Source organism: Crotalus tigris, unplaced genomic scaffold (assembly GCF_016545835.1).
Source record: "Crotalus tigris isolate CLP2741 ecotype Arizona unplaced genomic scaffold, ASM1654583v1 scf7180000020992.475769, whole genome shotgun sequence".
NCBI classification, from domain to species: domain Eukaryota; kingdom Metazoa; phylum Chordata; class Lepidosauria; order Squamata; family Viperidae; genus Crotalus; species Crotalus tigris.
The window spans coordinates 138,036-155,808 of record NW_024098302.1 but is presented as its reverse complement, the minus strand read 5'-3'; the positions used below and the strand labels follow the sequence as shown (position 1 = coordinate 155,808).

The 17,773-nt window shown below is 45.3% G+C and overlaps 1 protein-coding gene across 1 annotated transcript; it reads left to right on the top strand.

Moving 5' to 3' along the window:
* Positions 1-229: 229 nt before the first annotated feature.
* On the top strand, positions 230-13,965 carry LOC120319905 (zinc finger protein 436-like). The gene is made up of 4 exons (XM_039369254.1): positions 230-315; positions 5,418-6,036; positions 8,563-8,689; positions 10,819-13,965. The coding sequence occupies exons 2-4, from the start codon at positions 5,431-5,433 to the stop codon at positions 11,892-11,894; spliced, it is 1,809 nt and encodes a 602-aa protein (XP_039225188.1). The 5' UTR covers positions 230-315; positions 5,418-5,430; the 3' UTR covers positions 11,895-13,965.
* Positions 13,966-17,773: the final 3,808 nt, after the last annotated feature.

Sequence of the window (17,773 nt, the reverse complement as noted above, 5' to 3'; positions counted from 1 at the left end):
CACGTAAATGTGGGTCTCCGTTGGTGGTCGTAAGTCGAGGACTACCTGGCAACTTTTCCCCGGCCAAAGGCTTCAACGTCGGTCCGCCAAAGGGTTAAAGAGAGCCGCGTGCCGGCTTCCTAGAGCGGCCCCGGCGTCTGGGTCCGCCTACGCCTCTGTGTCAGCATGGCGAGAGAGGGGAGAGAGAGAGAGAGAGCGTGAGGAGCGTCGGGGCCCCCGCCCTCCCAAGCCCTCGCCTCGAAGCTCCGCCCCTTCCTCACTCTCTGGATTTTGAATTTCTCAACTCGGGGGAGGTTCGGCTTCCTCCGGCGAGCCGTGAGTTTCGGAGGCTGCTTTGCCTGGCTGCGGGGGGGGGGAGTGGGGGGGGTGGAGGATGAGGAGCGGATGGGGGGGAAGGAGGAGGAAGAGGGGAGAGAGGCAGCGTTGCCTAATGGTTGAAGGCACCGGGCTAGAAACCGAGACGGCGAGCTCCAGTCCCCGCCTTAGGCGTGAAAAGCCGGCTGGGTGACTTTGGGCCGGTCCCTCTTCCTCGCTCCCCTCCACGGCAGGCTCGGGAGACGAGCCGGGCGGGCGGTTCCTTGTCCCGACCAAAATAGATCGATCCGTAAAAGAAAAAAAAAGCAGACCTCCTTTTTTTTGGGAGGGGGGGAGAGGGAGAGGATGCCAGGAAGAAAAACAAAGTAGGTGGGGAGGGGGGTCCAAAGCTGGTTGTGTGTGTGTGTGTTGGTGGTGGGGGGGAAGAGGGTGTACAGGTAGTCCTCGAGTTACGACCAAAGTTGAGCCCAACATTTCCGTCTCTTGAGCGAGACATTTCTTGGGTGAGTTTTGTCCCGGTTTGAGACGTTTGTTGGGTAAGTTTTGTCCCGTTTTGCGACCTTTCTTGCCAGCCTTAAGTGAATCCCAGCAGCTCAGTTAATTGACAACATTGAATCTGGCCTCCCCGTTGGCTTCGCTTGTCAGAAGGTCGCAAAAGCGGATCACATCACACACGCACGCACGCACACCTAGGACACTGCAACGGTCATAAATATGAGCCAGTTGCCAAGCGTCTGAATTTTGATTATGTGACCGTGGGAATTGCTGCCACCACTGTAAGTGTATAAACCAGGGGTAGGCAACCTTGGCTCTTTTATGACTTGTGGACTTCAACTCCCAGAATTCCTGAGCCAGCATGGCTCAGCTTGGAAACTTCTCCATTTCCCCTCAGCATGACTGGCTCAGGAATTCTGGGAGTTGAAGTTCACAAGTCATAAAAAAGCCAAGGTTGCCTACCCCTGGAATAGAGCTAAATGGGACCTTGGAGGTCTTCTAGTCCAGGGGTAGGCAACCTTGGCTCTTTTATGATTGGTGGACTTCAACTCCCAGAATTCCTAAGCCAGCCGTGCTGAGGGGAAAGGGAGAGGTTTCCAAGCTGAGCCATGCTGGCTCAGGAATTCTGGGAGTTGAAGTCCACGAGTCATAAAAGAGCCAAGGTGGCCTATCCCTGGTATAAACGGTCATAATTCACTTTTTTTCAGTGCGGTTGTAACTTTGAACGGTCACGAAAACTGTTGAAAGTCGAGGTCTACCTGTATTAACCTAGCACAGGAGGAATCAACAGAAAGGCCATCATTGTGTAATTCTGCTTCATTCCTAGGATCTGTTTGCAGAAATCTAGAAAAGTCCTTCCTTTCTTCCTTCCTTCCTCGTAAGGCTGATAGAAAATTCCACAGCTATTATTGTGTGAAGTTGGTTGGTCTGAGAGAAAGTGACTATATTTGCATCGCCTCAGAAATCATAAACTATGGCTAACAAACTATGATAAAACAGGCATTTAAGTCCTTCCCTTCCTTCCCACACAGACAGTGATGGGCTCATAGTCCCACCAGCCCACCAGGTTGAAGATTAAACTTCAACCTAAGTCTCTATGCTTTTCATTAACATCTTCCCTTCCTACATTTGCCCACAACTTCCTTTATCGTTTTTTTTCCCCACCACAAAAAGGAGAAAAAAGGTAAAATGGTGACAATAGGAGAGAGAAGTCTTTGATCTTCCAGATGTGGTGCTTCAACAGCTGCAACTGCCTGGCTGGCAATCAGGATGATGGCATAGGCTCTTCAAAGAATGTGCTCTGGGCACCCAGTTTCCACACAGCATTTTTCTCAAACTCGGCAACTTTTAAGATGTTTAGCCTTCCAGCTTGCAGAATTCCTCAGCCAGCTAAGGCCACGGATCTTAAAGTTGCTGAGGGTGAGAAACACCGAGCTAGACGTAGCAATAAGCTTAAATTTAGTGGTTTATCAAACGAACCACCATCAACTGGGCTCATGCAATGCTCTCAGTCAACACTGAAGGAATGACATTTGATTTAGCACAATATGTAATCCAGTTACGGTTCTTGAATGGGAGAACTGGAAATCTTTTATCCAAAAGCAGACTCAGATTTTAATAGTTTCCTGAAGATAGATCTAGTCTTTCTGTATCCCCAATCAGTTTCCATCAATTATAATTATGGATGTGCGGTACAGGTGGTCCTTGACCAAAATAGGAGCTGGAAAATTGATCATTTAAGCCAGTGGTTCTCAACCTTGTATAATATTCAGTTAGATTCTCACAGGCATACAATGAATAGAGAGTTTCACTTTATACCAGTGGTTCTCAACCTTTTTAATGCCGCGACCCCCAACCGGTCATAAGTCGAGGACTACTCCACCGGTCGTAAGTCGAGGACTACTCAACTGGTGCAGCACCGTTTGCAGAATGGGACTTTTGGCGGGCTCAGCAGGGCAGAGACAGCCTGGACAATTCCTATTGGCTTTTGAAAGCCAATAGAATTAGACTCTATTCAAGAGAGTCTATTCTATTGGCTTTCAAAAGCCAATAGAATAAAAGGGAGTAGCACAGCTAAGGAAAAGGGGAAAAGAAAATGGTGGACTGCGTTGTTTGGCGACCCCCGTGAAATGGTCGTTCGACCCCAAATGGGGTCCCGACCCACAGGTTGAGAACCACTGATTTAAGCAGTGCAGACATTAACTGAGGCCTCGTGTGACTGCATTCCAATTTTACCAGCTGTTTTGCTGTGGTCATTAAGCAAATCACCATGGTTGTTAAATGAGACAGCCCATGACCCCAACTTGCGATCGTCCCTGCTTTGCTTGTCGGAAACCTGCTAAGAGGATCACAAATGGCAATCGTGGCTTCAGGACACTGGCGCTATCGTTGTCATAAATGTGCAAGGGTTGCCAGGTGCTAAATTAAGATAGCAATAGCACTTAGATGTCTATATCGCTTCACAGTGCTTTATAGCCTTCTCTGCGGTTTACAGAGTCAGCCTATTTGCCCCCCCAACAATCTGGGTCCTCATTTTACCGACCTTGAAAGGATGGAAGGCTGAGTCAACCTTGAGTCGGTCAGGATCGAACTGCCAAACTGCAGGCAGCCAGCACACAGCAGAAGTAGCCTGCAGTACTACATTCTAATTACTGCGCCACCATGGCTCGAGATTAGATAATCTTTATTGTTATTTTTCACTGTGGGCATCCTGGCACACATTAAAAATGAAATTCTGTTGCCTGTTCTCAAAAAAAAAGTATGTATCTACTCATACACATACTTAACACACATATTCGCATGCTATTACTTACATACATAAATATATATATATCTACACGTGAAGTGTTAATACCACTCTACAATGCCTTGGTAAGGCCACACATGGAATACTGCATCCAGTTTTGATCACTGCGATGTAAAAAAGATGTAACTCTAGAAAGAGTACAGAGAAGAGCAACAAAGATGATTAGGGGACTAAAGCATATAAGGAACAGTTGCTGGAATTGGGTATGTCTAGTTTAATGAAGAGAAGGACGAGGGGGGACATGATAGCAGTGTTCCAGTATCTCAGGGGTTGCCACAAAGAAGAGGGAGTCAAGCTATTCTCCAAGGTGCCTGAAGGCAGGACAAGAAGCAACCTAGAACTAAGGAGAAACTTCCTGACAGTTAGAACAATTAACCACTGGAACAACCTGCCTCCAGAAGTGGTGAATGCTCCAACACTGGAAGTTTTTAAGAAGAGATTGGACAGCCATTTGTCCGAAATGGTATAGGGTTTCCTGCCTGAGCAGGGGGTTGGATTAGATGACCTCCAAGGTCCCTTCCAACTTTACTATTATTATTATTACACCCATACATATACATATATATATTAATCGCTGTCCATTTTGAATACATAATGGAAAGAGGAAGCTTGAGAGTTCCCAAGGTTGATACTGTATGGGACAAAACTGTGGCTTAATCTGGATGTTTTGCTTCAGATACCACAAAGTATGAGCCGAGGTGGCGCAGCAGTTAGAGTGCAGTACTGCGGGCCACTTTAGCTGACTGTGTTCAGCAGGTCAGTGGTTCAAATCTCACCGGCTCAAGTTTGACTCAGCCTTCCATCCTTCCAGGGTAGGTAAAATGAGGACCCAGATTGTTGGGGGCAATGTAAATATATATATACATTGCTTACTGGTGTACACCGCTTAGAGAGTGCTTGCACTTAAAGCGGTATATAAGTCTCATAACTAAATAAATAAAATAAATAAGTCCCCCTCCAGAAGGCAACCAAGAAACAGGTTGTGGAGAGGATATGTAGCGTCCCAGACAGGCCTGCAGACCCTGCTCAAGCAGCGCTTATATGTCATGTCCTGGATGGAAGGGAGAGAACTGCCAATAATATTTTCTGCCGTCCTCACCACTCTCTGCACCGCCTGCCTGTCTTGAAGCAGTAACGCTTCCAAACCGGGCTGTAATGCGATACGACAGGATGCTCTCGATCACGTGATTATGATCACACGACTGTGGGGATCCTGCGGTGGTTGTAACTGCAAGGACCGGTGGTCTGTTTTTAAAATGCCATTGTAACTTCTAGCGGCGGCTAAAGAAATAGTCATACATTGAGGGCTACCTGCACTTTATATCCAAGCATAATACTTGGGCATATGGACTGACTATAATCTTGATCTACAGAAAACAACTATAATTTAATCAGTGCGATAAATTAGCTTAAAACAAGGCAAATCCCCTGTGCAGATTAGGTTGGGCTTCAAAACCATCATCCATAACAGGGATCTCCAACCTCAGGAACTTTTGAGACTTGTGGACTTTTAATTCCCAGAATTGGGAAAAGGGATAGGTCGCTTTTTTCAGTGCTGTTGTAACTTGGAACGGTCACTAAACGGAACTGTTGTAAGTCAAGGGCTACCTGTACTGGACCGGCATAGGCCCTCGGCTTACCGTCGGTCACGATGCGATCTACAGTTTGACTGGGACCCCACACAGTCCCACCGAGGGGAGGATACCCTGCCCCATTTCGGTAAGCGATAGCCATTGTCGCTGATAATTATCCATTGATGAATGCCTCTTTTTTTCTTCTTCTTCTCTCTTTTTGATCCCAGGGATACCCGAAGGATGAAAACCGAAAAGGAAGCCGCGGGCAGCCCCGCTGCTGAATCTGAGGGGAGCCTCCAGCTTGTTGTGACGGGCATTGTGGGAGAGGACTTGCCCGCGGCGATGCCGTCGCAGATTAAAATGGAACCAGAAGAAGGAAACATGGCGTCTTGGGAAAACCGGTGGCAGAATTTCCTCAAAGAAGCAGAGTCGTCTTGTTCCATGTGGGGAAACACCCCAGAGGACTCCTTGGGTGGCTGGGAAGGCCAGCAGGACGTCCTGGGCAGAAGGATCGTCACCGTCCCGACCGCCTTCAAGCAGGATGAACAAACCGGCTCTGAGGAAGCCCATCGTCAGCTCTTCAGGAGGTTCCGCTACCAACCGTCGGAAGGTCCCAGAATGGCTTGCAAGCGGCTGAGGAAATTCTGCTGGGGATGGTTGCAGCCAGAAAGACGCACCAAAGACCAGATCCTGGAGCTGGTGATCCTGGAGCAGTTCCTGGAGATCCTGCCTCGGGAGATCCAGAGAAAAATCCGGGGATATGGAGCAGAGACCTGCTCGCTGGCGGTAGCGCTGGCGGAGGAGTTCTTGCTGAGGCAGCAAGAGACGGAGCAGCCGGAAGAGGAGGTGAGGTTATCGAATGCGTCCTTATCTTTCAGGAGGGTGGGTGTTGCCGTTTCCCTGTGGGATAATTCCAGGTTCAGTTCCTCCGGCGCCTCGTGGAACGCTGCTTTTCATGCCCACGTAACAATACCCCCTGCAGGGTGGGGCTTCCTTAGTGATGTCACTGCCTATACCCAAGCATCGTGAAAACACATCCTGTTCCATGCTTGCTGGCAAAAAAACTAGGCCAGCCTGTTGCCATGGTGAAAAAAGTGAGGCTGTACATCAGGGGTCTTCAAACTTGGCCCTTTTACGACTGGTGGACTTCAACTCCCAGAATTCTTCAGCCAGCGTGCCTGGCTGAGGAATTCTGGGAGTTGAAGTCCACCAATCATAAAAGGGTCAAGTTTGAAGTTTTCTTGCTCTACATTTAGGCAAGAAAAACCAAATGCACGGGTATAGTGTAGGTCAGACATGTCAAACTCGTGACGTCACGTGACGTGCGACGTTTCCGAACTTTTTTCCCATTGCCGGCAACGGGGTGGGCACGGTTTGGTTGTGATTTGTCCGGCCCGCAGGCCAGCAATTTAACATCCCTGGTATAGGTGATACCTGGTGTTTTTATGACTTGTGGACTTCAACTCCCAGAATTCCTCAGCCAGCGTGCCTGGCTGAGGAGTTCTGGGAGTTGAAGTCCACAAGTCATAAAAGAGTCAAATTTGAAGACCCCCGGTCTACATTTAGGCAAGAAAAACCAAATGCATGGGTATGGTATAGGTGGTACCTGGCTCAATAGTAGTAACTGTGAGAGGGATCTCGGAGTCCTAGTGGACAATCATTTAAATATGGGCCAGCAGTGTGCTGCAGCTGCCAAAAAAAGCCAACACAGGGCTAGGCTGCATTAACAGAGGGATAGAATCAAGATCACGTGAAGTATTAATATCACTTTACAATGCCTTGGTAAGGACACACTTGGAATACTGCATCCAGTTTTGGTCATCACGATGTAAAAAAGATGTTGAGACTCTAGAACAATGGTTCTCAACCTGTGGGTCGGGACCCCATTTGGGGTCGAACGACCATTTCACGGGGGTCGCCAAACAACGCAGTTCACCATTTTTTCCCCCTTTTCCTTAGCTGTGCTACTCCCTTTTATTCTATTGGCTTTTGAAAGCCAATAGAATAGACTCTCTTGAATAGTCTAATTCTATTGGCTTTCAAAAGCCAATAGGAATTGTCCAGGCTGTCTCTGCCCTGCTGAGCCCGCCAAAAGTCCCATTCTGCAAACGGTGCTGCACCAGTTGAGTAGTCCTCGACTTACGACCGGTTGAGTAGTCCTCGACTTACGACCGGTTGGGGGTCGCGGCAATAAAAAGGTTGAGAACCACTGCTCTAGAAAGAGTGCAGAGAAGAGCAACAAAGATGATTAGGGGACTGGAGGCTTAAATATATTTCTGGAATTGGGTATGACTAATTTAATGAAAAGAAGGCCCAGGGGTGATGTGATAGCAGTCTTCCAATATTTATGGGGCTACCACAAGAAGAGAAATTTCCTGATTCTGAACTGTCAATCAGCAGAATATAAAATGGTGAGATTTTCAAACACATTCTCAGTGTTCAGCTGTTTTCTGCAGGGGTGTACTGATGCCTGCCCATCACAGCTTGCACTGTTTCATTCTGGACCACTTGAAACTTCCAGATAGTCTTCAAAAGGCCATCCCCATGTAGAGCAGGTTGCAGCAGTCAAGCCATCAGATGACCAGGCCATGTCTGAAAGTCCCTTTGATCTAGGAAAAGATGCAACTGGTGCACCAGTTGGGCAATTGAGCAAAGGTCTTCCTGACCAGGGCTGCCACCTGCCCTTCAGACAGGAGTTGTGAGTCCAGGGTGACCCCAAGATTATGGGAAAGGGTGACCTCTCCAAGATCAAAGATGGGGTACCCCCAGACGACACGTAAGGTTCTTTCTAACTCTGGAGTTGCTTTTGATCTAATTCAGATGTTCTCACCCTTGGCAACTTTAAGACTTGTGGACTTCAACTCCCAGAATTCCTCAGGCAGCTTTGGGAATTGAAGTCCACAAGTCTTAAAGTTGCCAAGGTTGAGAACCCCTGAACTAATTGTTCACGTTTAATATTCTTAATAAGGCAAGAAGAAACAAGAATACAAGAAAACACCCTTGAACAATGAATGTATCTCAACTTTCAATAGTTGCTTTCACACAGCACTAAATTTATCAAAAGAGAAAGAATTATTATTATTAGTTATTAATTAACAATTATAGTTAGTTGTAGCATCTTTCCAGATCTGGAAAAAAAGTTAGCCTGTATTGGAATTTTAGCAGTTAGACTTTACCTTAGCAGGCCAATTATTCAAGAATAGGTTGTCTGAAATTTTCCACTCTGGAGCAGCTCTTAATTCTGCAACCCTGAGTAAAAAATACAATGGACTCCTTTTTTTGTCTAGTTTCGACCTCCCTCCCTCAAAAAAGGTATAATAATCCCAACTCTCAAATTCTAATCTTCCATCTTTTTTTTTTCCGTTCCTTTAGGTCCCAAGTCCAGTTGATGAACAGGCTGGAGATTTCTGTGATTTTGGACAGCCGTCCCTGGAGACCCCAGAGAGACCCCCCTATAAAGAGATCAAGCCTGAGGGAAACGAAGAAATTTCTTCATTAGGTCAGGATTGTCTGTTTCTTCAGCTCTGGATTCTGTGTTATGAATCCTTTTGAGAGCAGAGATTGAACACGGATGCTGTTTAATTGGGCTTGCTTCTTGGCTTCCAATTCCTGGAATTTTTATTTTTGTGTGTGTGTGTGGTTATCAAACCAATACATGTTAGCCTATCCAGTTAACTATGATTGGGCAAAAGGGTTAACATTTCTATTTTCCTCTTTTTTAATTTTTTTTTTTTTTTTAATTTTTAGGCCGGCAGAGATGGTGGCAGATGATGCCACCTAGAGGGCATGACTCAGGTTTTGGGTTTGCCCAGTGTGTCTGTTTGCATATGCGTTTTATTTATTTAAATATTTAAATCGTTTTGTGTAGGCCCGTGTTTCTCAGCCTTTGCAAGTTTAAGACGTGTGGACTTCAACTCCCAGAATTCCCCCAGCCAGCGTGGGAAGTTGAAATCCACACATCTTAAAAGTTGCTAAGGTTGAGAAACACTGATATAATTCTCCAGGGTATATACCAGGGGTCTTCAAACTTGGCTCTTTTATGACTCGTGGACTTCAACTCCCAGAATTCCTGAGCCAGCCTGGCTCAGCTTGGAAACCTCTCCCTTTCCCCTCAGCGTGGCTGGCTCAGGAATTCTGGGAGTTGACGTCCACGAGTCAAAAGAGCCAAGGTTGCCTATCTCTGGCCTAGGCCTAGGCCGCTTTATGACTCGTGGACTTCAACTCCCAGAATTCCTGAGCCAGCCTTGCTGAGGAGAAAGGTTTTGGCTCAGGAATTCTGGGAGTTGAAGTCCACGGGTCATAAAAGACCGAGGTTGCCTAACCCTGCCCTACACCATTTCAGAGATGTGACTGTCTAGGACAGGGTTCTTCAAACTTCCTGGCTGGCTCAGGAATTCTGGGAGTTGAAGTCCACGAGTCATAAAAGAGCCAAGGTTGCCTACCCCTGTTATATACTCAGCTCTGCATAATCAGCCTTATGCTTACAAACATTTAACATTTTAGAAATCATAATAATATTGACAGTATGGTCATAATGTGCCGTGATGTGATGGCACAGTGGTAATAATGTAGTACCGCAGGCTATTTCCGTTGACTGCCGGCTGCCTGCAGTTTGGCAGTTCGAGTCTGACAGCTCAAGGTTGACTCAGCCTTCCATCCTTCCGAGGTCAGTAAAACGAGGACCCAGACTGTTGGGGGCAACAGGATGACTCTGTAAAACCGCTTAGAAAGGGCTGTAAAGCACTGTGAAGCGGTATATCAGTCTGAGTGCTATTGCAGTTGTTATAAATCCTTTTTTTTTAATCTTTAAAGGTTTTAAGTTAACTAAATAATAATATGATGATGATGAAGATGATATAATGTTGGAAGGGACCTTGGAGGTCATCTAGTCCAACCCCCTGTTCAGGCAGGAAACTCTATACCATTTCGGACAAATGGCTGTTCAGTCTCTTCTTAAAAACTTCCAGTGTTGGAGCATTCACCAATTTTGGAGGCAGGTTGTTCCACTGGTTAATTGTTCTAGCTGTCAGGAAATTTCTCCTTAGTTCTAGGTTGCTTCTCTCCTTGGTTAGTTTCCATCCATTGTTTCTTGTCCTGCCTTCAGGTGCTTTGGAGAATAGCTTGACTCCCTCTTCTTTGGGACAGCCCCTGAGATACTGGAACGCTTGCTATCATGTCCCCCCTCGTCCTTCTCTTCGTTAAACTAGACATGCCCAATTCCAGCAACCGTTCCTTATATGTTTTAGCCTCCAGTCCCCTGATCATCTTCATTGCTCTTCTCTGTACTCTTTCTAGATCTAGATCTAAATCAGCGGTTCTCAACCTATGGGTCGCGACCCCATTTGGGGTCGAACGACCATTTTACAGGGGTCGCCAAACAACGTGATCCGCCATTTTCCCCCCTCAGGGGGCGCCACCACGCATGCGCGGCTCACTGCGCATGCGCACCGCGTCCGTGTGGCCGGGGGTTGCCGTATAAAAAGGTTGAGAACCGCTGATCTAAATCATCAGAATGTTCATAATCTGTACAAACGCTACTGTCCCCCGATTAATATGGTGTGTTGTTTGTATTTTACGATAACAGCATAAAGCAGAATTATAACATTGTACATTTTCCCCCCGTTCTAGAAAGCGACCAAGAGACGTATCCGCCTATTGAGGAAGATCAGTCAGTCACTTTTGACAGGTCAGAGATCAAAGATGTTGTGGTTGATTATCCCGAAGAAGATGAAACGCAGAATTCAGAAGAGACGCCCGTTAACGAGCTGGATGGGGTCAACCTTTGGAGATTCTCTGTCCCCCCAAGGCAGCACAAAGATGGGCCAAGGCATTCCTGCCCCCTTTGCGGGAGAGCGTTTACCCGAAAATCAAGCCTGAATAGACATCTTATTATCCATACCGGAGAGAAGCCCTACAAATGTTCTCACTGTGGGAAAAGCTTCAATCGGAAGACCAATCTGCTCTCCCACGAGATGGTCCACGCCAGGGACAAGTCGTATCAGTGTTCGGATTGTGGGAAAAACTTCAAACCGAAGTGGGGTGTCAACGCCTACCAGATAGACCACACCGGAGAGAAGGTGTACAAGTGCATTTCTTGCAAGAAGAGCTTCAGGCAGAGATTGGAACTGGGGAGACTGTTGAACGGGCAGAAGAAGGAGATGGCCGCAGGACAGTTGAAAGGGGAGTGGAAAGATGGAGTCTTTGGTCCTCTAGAAGAACAGGAGAAGCAGGTGGAAGGCGAGGTCGCAGAAGAAAAAAACATAGCCACAATAGGTCCCTATGACGACCTCGATAAACTTCACAGCTCGCCGGCGTTGTATAAGGGAAGGCAGGGCAGCCCCTGCCCGATTTGTGGGAAGGTCTTCGCCACGCAGTCGAGTGTGAATCGACACAAGAGAATCCACACCGGAGAGAAGCCGTATCAGTGCTCCGACTGTGGGAGAAGCTTTAACCAGAAGACGACTCTCCTAACCCACATTGTGATCCACACTGAGCAGAAGCCATATCAGTGCTCCGAGTGTGGGAAACACTTCCGGCATTCCTCGGGCCTGTTGGTGCACCAGAGGATGCACACGGGAGAGAAGCCCTACAAGTGCGCCATCTGCCGGAAGAACTTCACCCAGCGTGCACACGTGGTCAAGCACTTTGTGAGAAAGCACGCGCGCGAGAAACCGTCAGCTTACCTTTCTCAGCCCCCACAGTAATGGCGGGCAGCTGGAATAAGATGGCACTCTTTCACCTTTTAGTTTGGAAATTGATTTCTCCTCAGGAGCCCCTCCTTCCTGTCCTCACCACTTTTGTTTCCTTGTCGTTTGCAGCACTGAGCACTTAAACCAGGAATGCACGACCCGCAGCCTCAAGTCGCAAGGGGTGGGGGTGCCGTTTTGCAGGAGAAACACTCAAATTAAGACCTAAAATAGACTTGACTGTGCTTTAAAATGGCTCCTCCGGAAACTCGGCTGGAGGGGGAGAAGGGAAAGATGGAAAGATGGAACTGTCAGCTGCCTCAGCGAAATTGCTGAGTCCGTGAAACAGGTGCTGAGGCGAAGGTTCCCAAAGGCAGTGAAACAACATCTTAACTGTATGGGTAGTCCTTGCTTACTGACTGCTTTATTCAGTGACCAGTCAAAGTTACATCAGTGCTGAAAAGCTAACTTTGCGACTGGGGTCTGCACTTAACGACCTTCAAAGCGTTCCTCGATCATGTGTTCGCTCTTACAGTCAGTATGCTTTGTCCTGTGCCTGACCCGTTGTTTTTCTTTTTTTTTCCCCCTTCTCCTTTGCAGGTTGGAGAAATTGGAGAAGTTTACAAGAGAGCAAGCAGGCACACAATGGGGAATACACATTGAAAGCAATATATATGGCCATAGCAGCCAGTATATTCTCCATTGTGTACCTGCTTACTCTCTTGTAATCCCATTCTCTTCAAACTCTCTACTGTATAAGTGGGGTGGGGAGAAAACAGGTCAGGCATAGGAGAGCCTGCCTACAGAAAACCTTTTTTTTATGCCCCTTTACAGAAAGGAGAGATTGGAGATGAAAGGATTACAAGAGAATAAGCAGGGCAGACAATGGGGAATACTTTGGGCTGTTTACATAGTCAGTATCAAGAGATTGATTTCAATGTGTATTCCCTATTGTTTGCGTACTCCTTTACAATCCCTTTCTCTCCAGTGAATATAAATATATACATTAATTCCCTTTTTTCTTATTATCCCAGTGCCGGGCTTAGCATTCCAAAGGGTCGGGGGAAATAGAGGAAACAGAAGCCCAGTGACAGTCATGTGATTTCCCACTTAGCGACCACTTCACTTAACAACAGCTGTTGGTCCCAATTGTGGGAGCTAAACTTGGACTACCTGGGTTCCAGACTACGGTAGCCATATCAAAGAGTTGGCAAGTTTTTGAGTGAATGGGAATGACTGCAATGTGTAACTGGTTGTAGGTAACCCTGGGGTTCTTTTTGCACTGCAGCTTTTTCAGATGAAATGCTTGGTTTTTATGTTAGTTTTTAGGTATCCCTTAGTATATGTGTGGAGAGGAGAGATGAAAATGTGTAACATTGTGACATAAGCCCCCACCCCTTTAGTATATGTGCCAGGACATACGCACATAAGAAAGGGACACAGCTTGCTGTGCAATGCTGCCACGCTGCTTTCATCATGTTGATTTGGGTTCACCTGTAACACTTTTTAATACTTTTTTAAAATTTTGAATTTTCACGAGAACTTCAAACATTTACATAGTGCTGGTACAATTTTAACAGGCCCTTAATTTTCGGATGACAAACTGTTTCCCAGACGCTGTGCTAATACTGTTGCTTAACCGTGGCGATTTGAAGAGGTGGGTACTTCAGCATGGGGAATCCGTCTTCTGAAATGTTATCTAGACATTTTTATTCTTTAGCATTGACTGATGTGGCTGCTATAAGTAGGGAACTGAATGACTTTTTAAACTTGGCTGTTTCTTATCCCAGCCATCAAATATGTATAGCAAACTTCACTTTGGAAAGAAATTGAATCTATTGTTATGTTTACTCAATTATCATTAACGTAACCCGATGCTTGTTTTCATCCTCTGCATTCCTGCGTTCCTGCTGAATTAGGTTGAAAATATTTCAGCCCTTTGACTAATTTCTCAGAAATTAGTTTCAATTTGGTTCTCTGTTGCAAGTAAGTGATGGGCACAATCTTTGTCAATGGAGGGGGAAGGTAGAAATTTGTTACTCTTGGCAGAAGCTGATTAGAATAAACCTAATGGGAACATTGGATCAGAGGCAACATCTCTTGTCACATGTCCAGTATGGGAATTATTGCAACAGAAATTTCTCTAATATTCTTGCTTACTTTAGAGTCGGGTTATTGTGATGGCATTTTTTTTTTCTGGACAAAGAAATATTCATTGGTATGGGAAGTGGATTTATGCAAAAGGATAAAAGATCTCCACTTAATGTCAGACTAGATTTTCAGGGAATAGTATTCCCAAGGTCAAAATTCCATTTTTTAAAATTAAGGGAAAAAACCCATACCTTGAAATCTGAGTCTTCTTTTCAAAGACCACATTAGATCTTGGAGGGAGGACAGAGAATATAGAATAGAACAACAACTTTATTGTCTCTTTGAATGTACGCTAATTGGCATACACATTAAAATGAAATTTCGATGCATACAGCTCCCAAAGGGTCACCACCTCCCATATAGACTACATAAATATGACAAAAAAAATAAATACAGAATTATGCATATACCCACATATATGACACAGAGAAACAACAAACTGGTATAGGGTTTCCTGCCTGAGCAGGAGGTTGGACTAGATCATGGCTTTTCAACCTTTTCACCCATTATACCACTTTTAGGATATAGCAATATCCGAGTACCACCAGTCGCCTAGCAAGATGTCAAAAATATGTTGACCCCCCCAAAAAAAAACCGGAAAAAAGTGATAAAGTACAGATAGTTCTCAACTTACAACAGCTCACTTAGTGAGTGTTCGAAGTTACAATGGCACTGAAAAAAGTGCCCCCCCCCCCAAGCCACAGCTGAGCAAGATACCTGCCTGCCCACCCAGCGGCACTCTTTCACTTGTCTGAGGTTTCCATTGTTGTGAGCATTTCTGTTGAGGATTGGCAGCGGGGGGTGGGGGGGTGTTTGTTTTTTATTCCCCCTGTCTGCTGGGTGGTTGGAGCAGATTTTGGTTACTTCACATGACCCTGGGACACTGTGACCATCATAAATATGAATCAGTTGCCAAGCATCTGAATGTAAATCACGAGACCCTGGAGATGCTGCAACATTCCAGCTGATCGGCGCTTCTTTTAGGCTCAGCAGAAGCAACCAGGATCAGCGTCGAGTTCCAGCTGGAGCCTGGCGCTGATCCTGGCGCTTCCGCTCAGCCCTGACAGCCCTGCAGCTCCAGCCATCTCTCGCTCAAACTTGTGCGGTGCTGCCATCGGTTCAGCTCATTCCCCTCCCCTGCTACCACTTTTCTAGGATGTTCGCGTGCCACCTGCCAGGTGCCAATGTACCACAGGTGATACCCGTACCACTGGTTGAAAAGCCCTGGACTAGATGACCTCCAAGGTCCCTTCCAACTTTATTATTATTATTATAACACAGTCTAGTTCGGATTATGTATAGATGTGATGGCAAGAAAAATGAACCTTGCAAGTTTACCAGACGGATGGCATAGGGAGCAAAGCTATTACAGAATTGGGTAGTCCTACTAGAAATACTTCAAAACCTCCTCCCAGAGGGGAGCAACAGGAACAGACCGTGAAGTGGGTGTGTGGAGTCTCGAACAATGCTTCAAGCTCTAAGCACATAGCGCTTATAGGCAGCGTCCTGAATCCCAGGGAGCGAGCTTCCTATGATCTTCCCGGCTGTCCTTACCACTCTATGGACTTTCTATCTGAGGCACTGTGGCCACCAAACCAGACAGCGATGCAGTTTGTTCAAATGTGCCTCTGTAAAAAGTGGACAGGACAGAAGGAGAAAGACGTGCTCTCCTCATCCGACGCAGGAAATGCAGACGCTGTTTTGCACGCTTCACTAAGGGTGAAGTGTGGAGAGACCAATTCAGATTGTTATGATCTGCACCCCCAGATACTTCATAGTGTTGACCACTGCTACAGTGGCATCCTTGATAGTGGAGTGTGGCTATGCCGGCTTTTTGTAAAATCCACAGTGCTCTTCAGATTCATGAGAAATCTTATGAGATTTCAAGATCCCAGCTTTTTAAGATGATTTCGTTTTTCTTAATACGCACACATGTACAATAAAAGTCCCATTTCCTGTAACTTTTACCTGGGCGAAGGTGCGCCACAGGTAAAACTTTTTGAATCGAGGCACCTCAGATGGGCTAACTTTCAGAACGCAGCCAGACGTGGGACACACAACACCCTGTGGGATTGAGATTTTGCAAAATTTATAAAACATTCTATGACATAGACATTATAATAAAGCAGTTTATGACATAGTCAGGTTGGTCTAGTGCAGGGGTTCTCAAATGTGGCCCTTTTATGACTGCACTTCAACTCCCAGAATTCCTCAGCCAGATGGCTGAGGAATTCTGGGAGTTGAAGTCCACCAGTTATAAAAGGGCCACATTTGAAGACCCCTGGTCTAGTGGTTAAGGCACAAGACAAGAAAGCGGGAGACCATGAGTTCAAGTCCCATCTTAGCCAGGAAAGCCTACTGGGTGATTTTGGGCCGATCTCTCTTAGCCCGGCCCACCTCACAGGGTGGTGGTTGTGGGGAGAATAGAAGTTAGATGTATTGGATATGTTGCCCACCTTATTTGTAAAAATAATACAGGCGGCATATCAATAACTATAAATAATACAAAATGTCATAAAACATTTCCTTTGCTGATGTTTGAATGGCCTACAGTTCCAAATGGGTTATTTTTAAGATGGATACGGTAACACAAGAGCAGAGTTGGAAGGGACCTTGGAGGTCTTCTAGTCCAACCCCTGCTCAAGCAGGAGTCCGTGTACCATTCCAGATACGTGGCTATCCAGTCTTTTCTTACAAGCCTCTAGTGATGAAGCACCCACAACTGTTGACTAGATCCGGGGTGTTGCTTAGTAAGGAAATGCAGGAAAGCAGAAGTTGCCTTTTAAGCTTTACGTTTTTATTCAGCTGAACAAAGACGGGCCTCTCTAAAAGAGAGAAGCCCCAAATGACAGGAAATCTTTTTTTATATACACATTTTATTGGTTTTTTTTTTTAATTTTTACATCAAAGTGCTCAGGAAAACACCATGTGAAAGGGTAATCAATCATAGCAAAACAAGTCATGTATATATAACTAAAATTAATACCTTAACAATTCCCCCTTCTATTTCCCTCATACGATATAACAAATTTAGCTTAATCTATTTCTTCTTAAAATTCAATCAATCCACAGAATCATCCCTATTACATCTATATAAATCACTCCTGCTTTTAAGCTCCACTAATTTCAATTAACATATTCCAATTAATATTAAACAAACATATTAATAAAACTTTGGGTATCCCTTCTACAACGCTCATAATATTCCAAGAATAACATTCTAATACTTTCACATATATTCCATCTCTTAATTTAATAAATCATTAATTAATACCCTTTCTTCTCTTATCATAGCTCTCTCTAATTCTTCTGCTATTACAAAATAGTTTTCTATATAAACAGAGTAAAAAAAACAACAAAAAAATCATTTCGACCTGTTAAGTAAAATTTAAATCTCAATCAAATTAACTATCGTATCTAAGACAAACATATTATTACACCACTTATTATCTTACTGCTTTCATTTACTCAATTAGATTGCCAAATCAGTCCAAATCTCTCAAGCCTTTTTGACCCAATAATTAAAATTTTAAATCACATTTAATCACATGACAGGAAATCTTTATACTTGTTGGTTACATAAGCAATCCACCCAGAAAGACTTCACCAGACTTGGCAGAAGAAAGCAGAAATATTTAAAATGTTCCTTTTTGGGTGTTTCCCTAAAGACACTGCACATTCTCGGGTGACCTGGGACATTTGGTGTTTTCCATGCTGACCTTCTATGACTCTGCATCCATGACTCT

Bases quoted from the DNA above. Each gene is read 5' to 3' on its own strand.
- LOC120319905 (XM_039369254.1), top strand. From the start codon at position 5,431: ATGAAAACCGAAAAGGAAGCCGCGGGCAGCCCCGCTGCTGAATCTGAG. The intron at 6,037-8,562 runs GTGAGGTTATCG...CCGTTCCTTTAG, and splicing joins CGGAGCAGCCGGAAGAGGAG to GTCCCAAGTCCAGTTGATGA. The intron at 8,690-10,818 runs GTCAGGATTGTC...CCCCCGTTCTAG, and splicing joins CGAAGAAATTTCTTCATTAG to AAAGCGACCAAGAGACGTAT.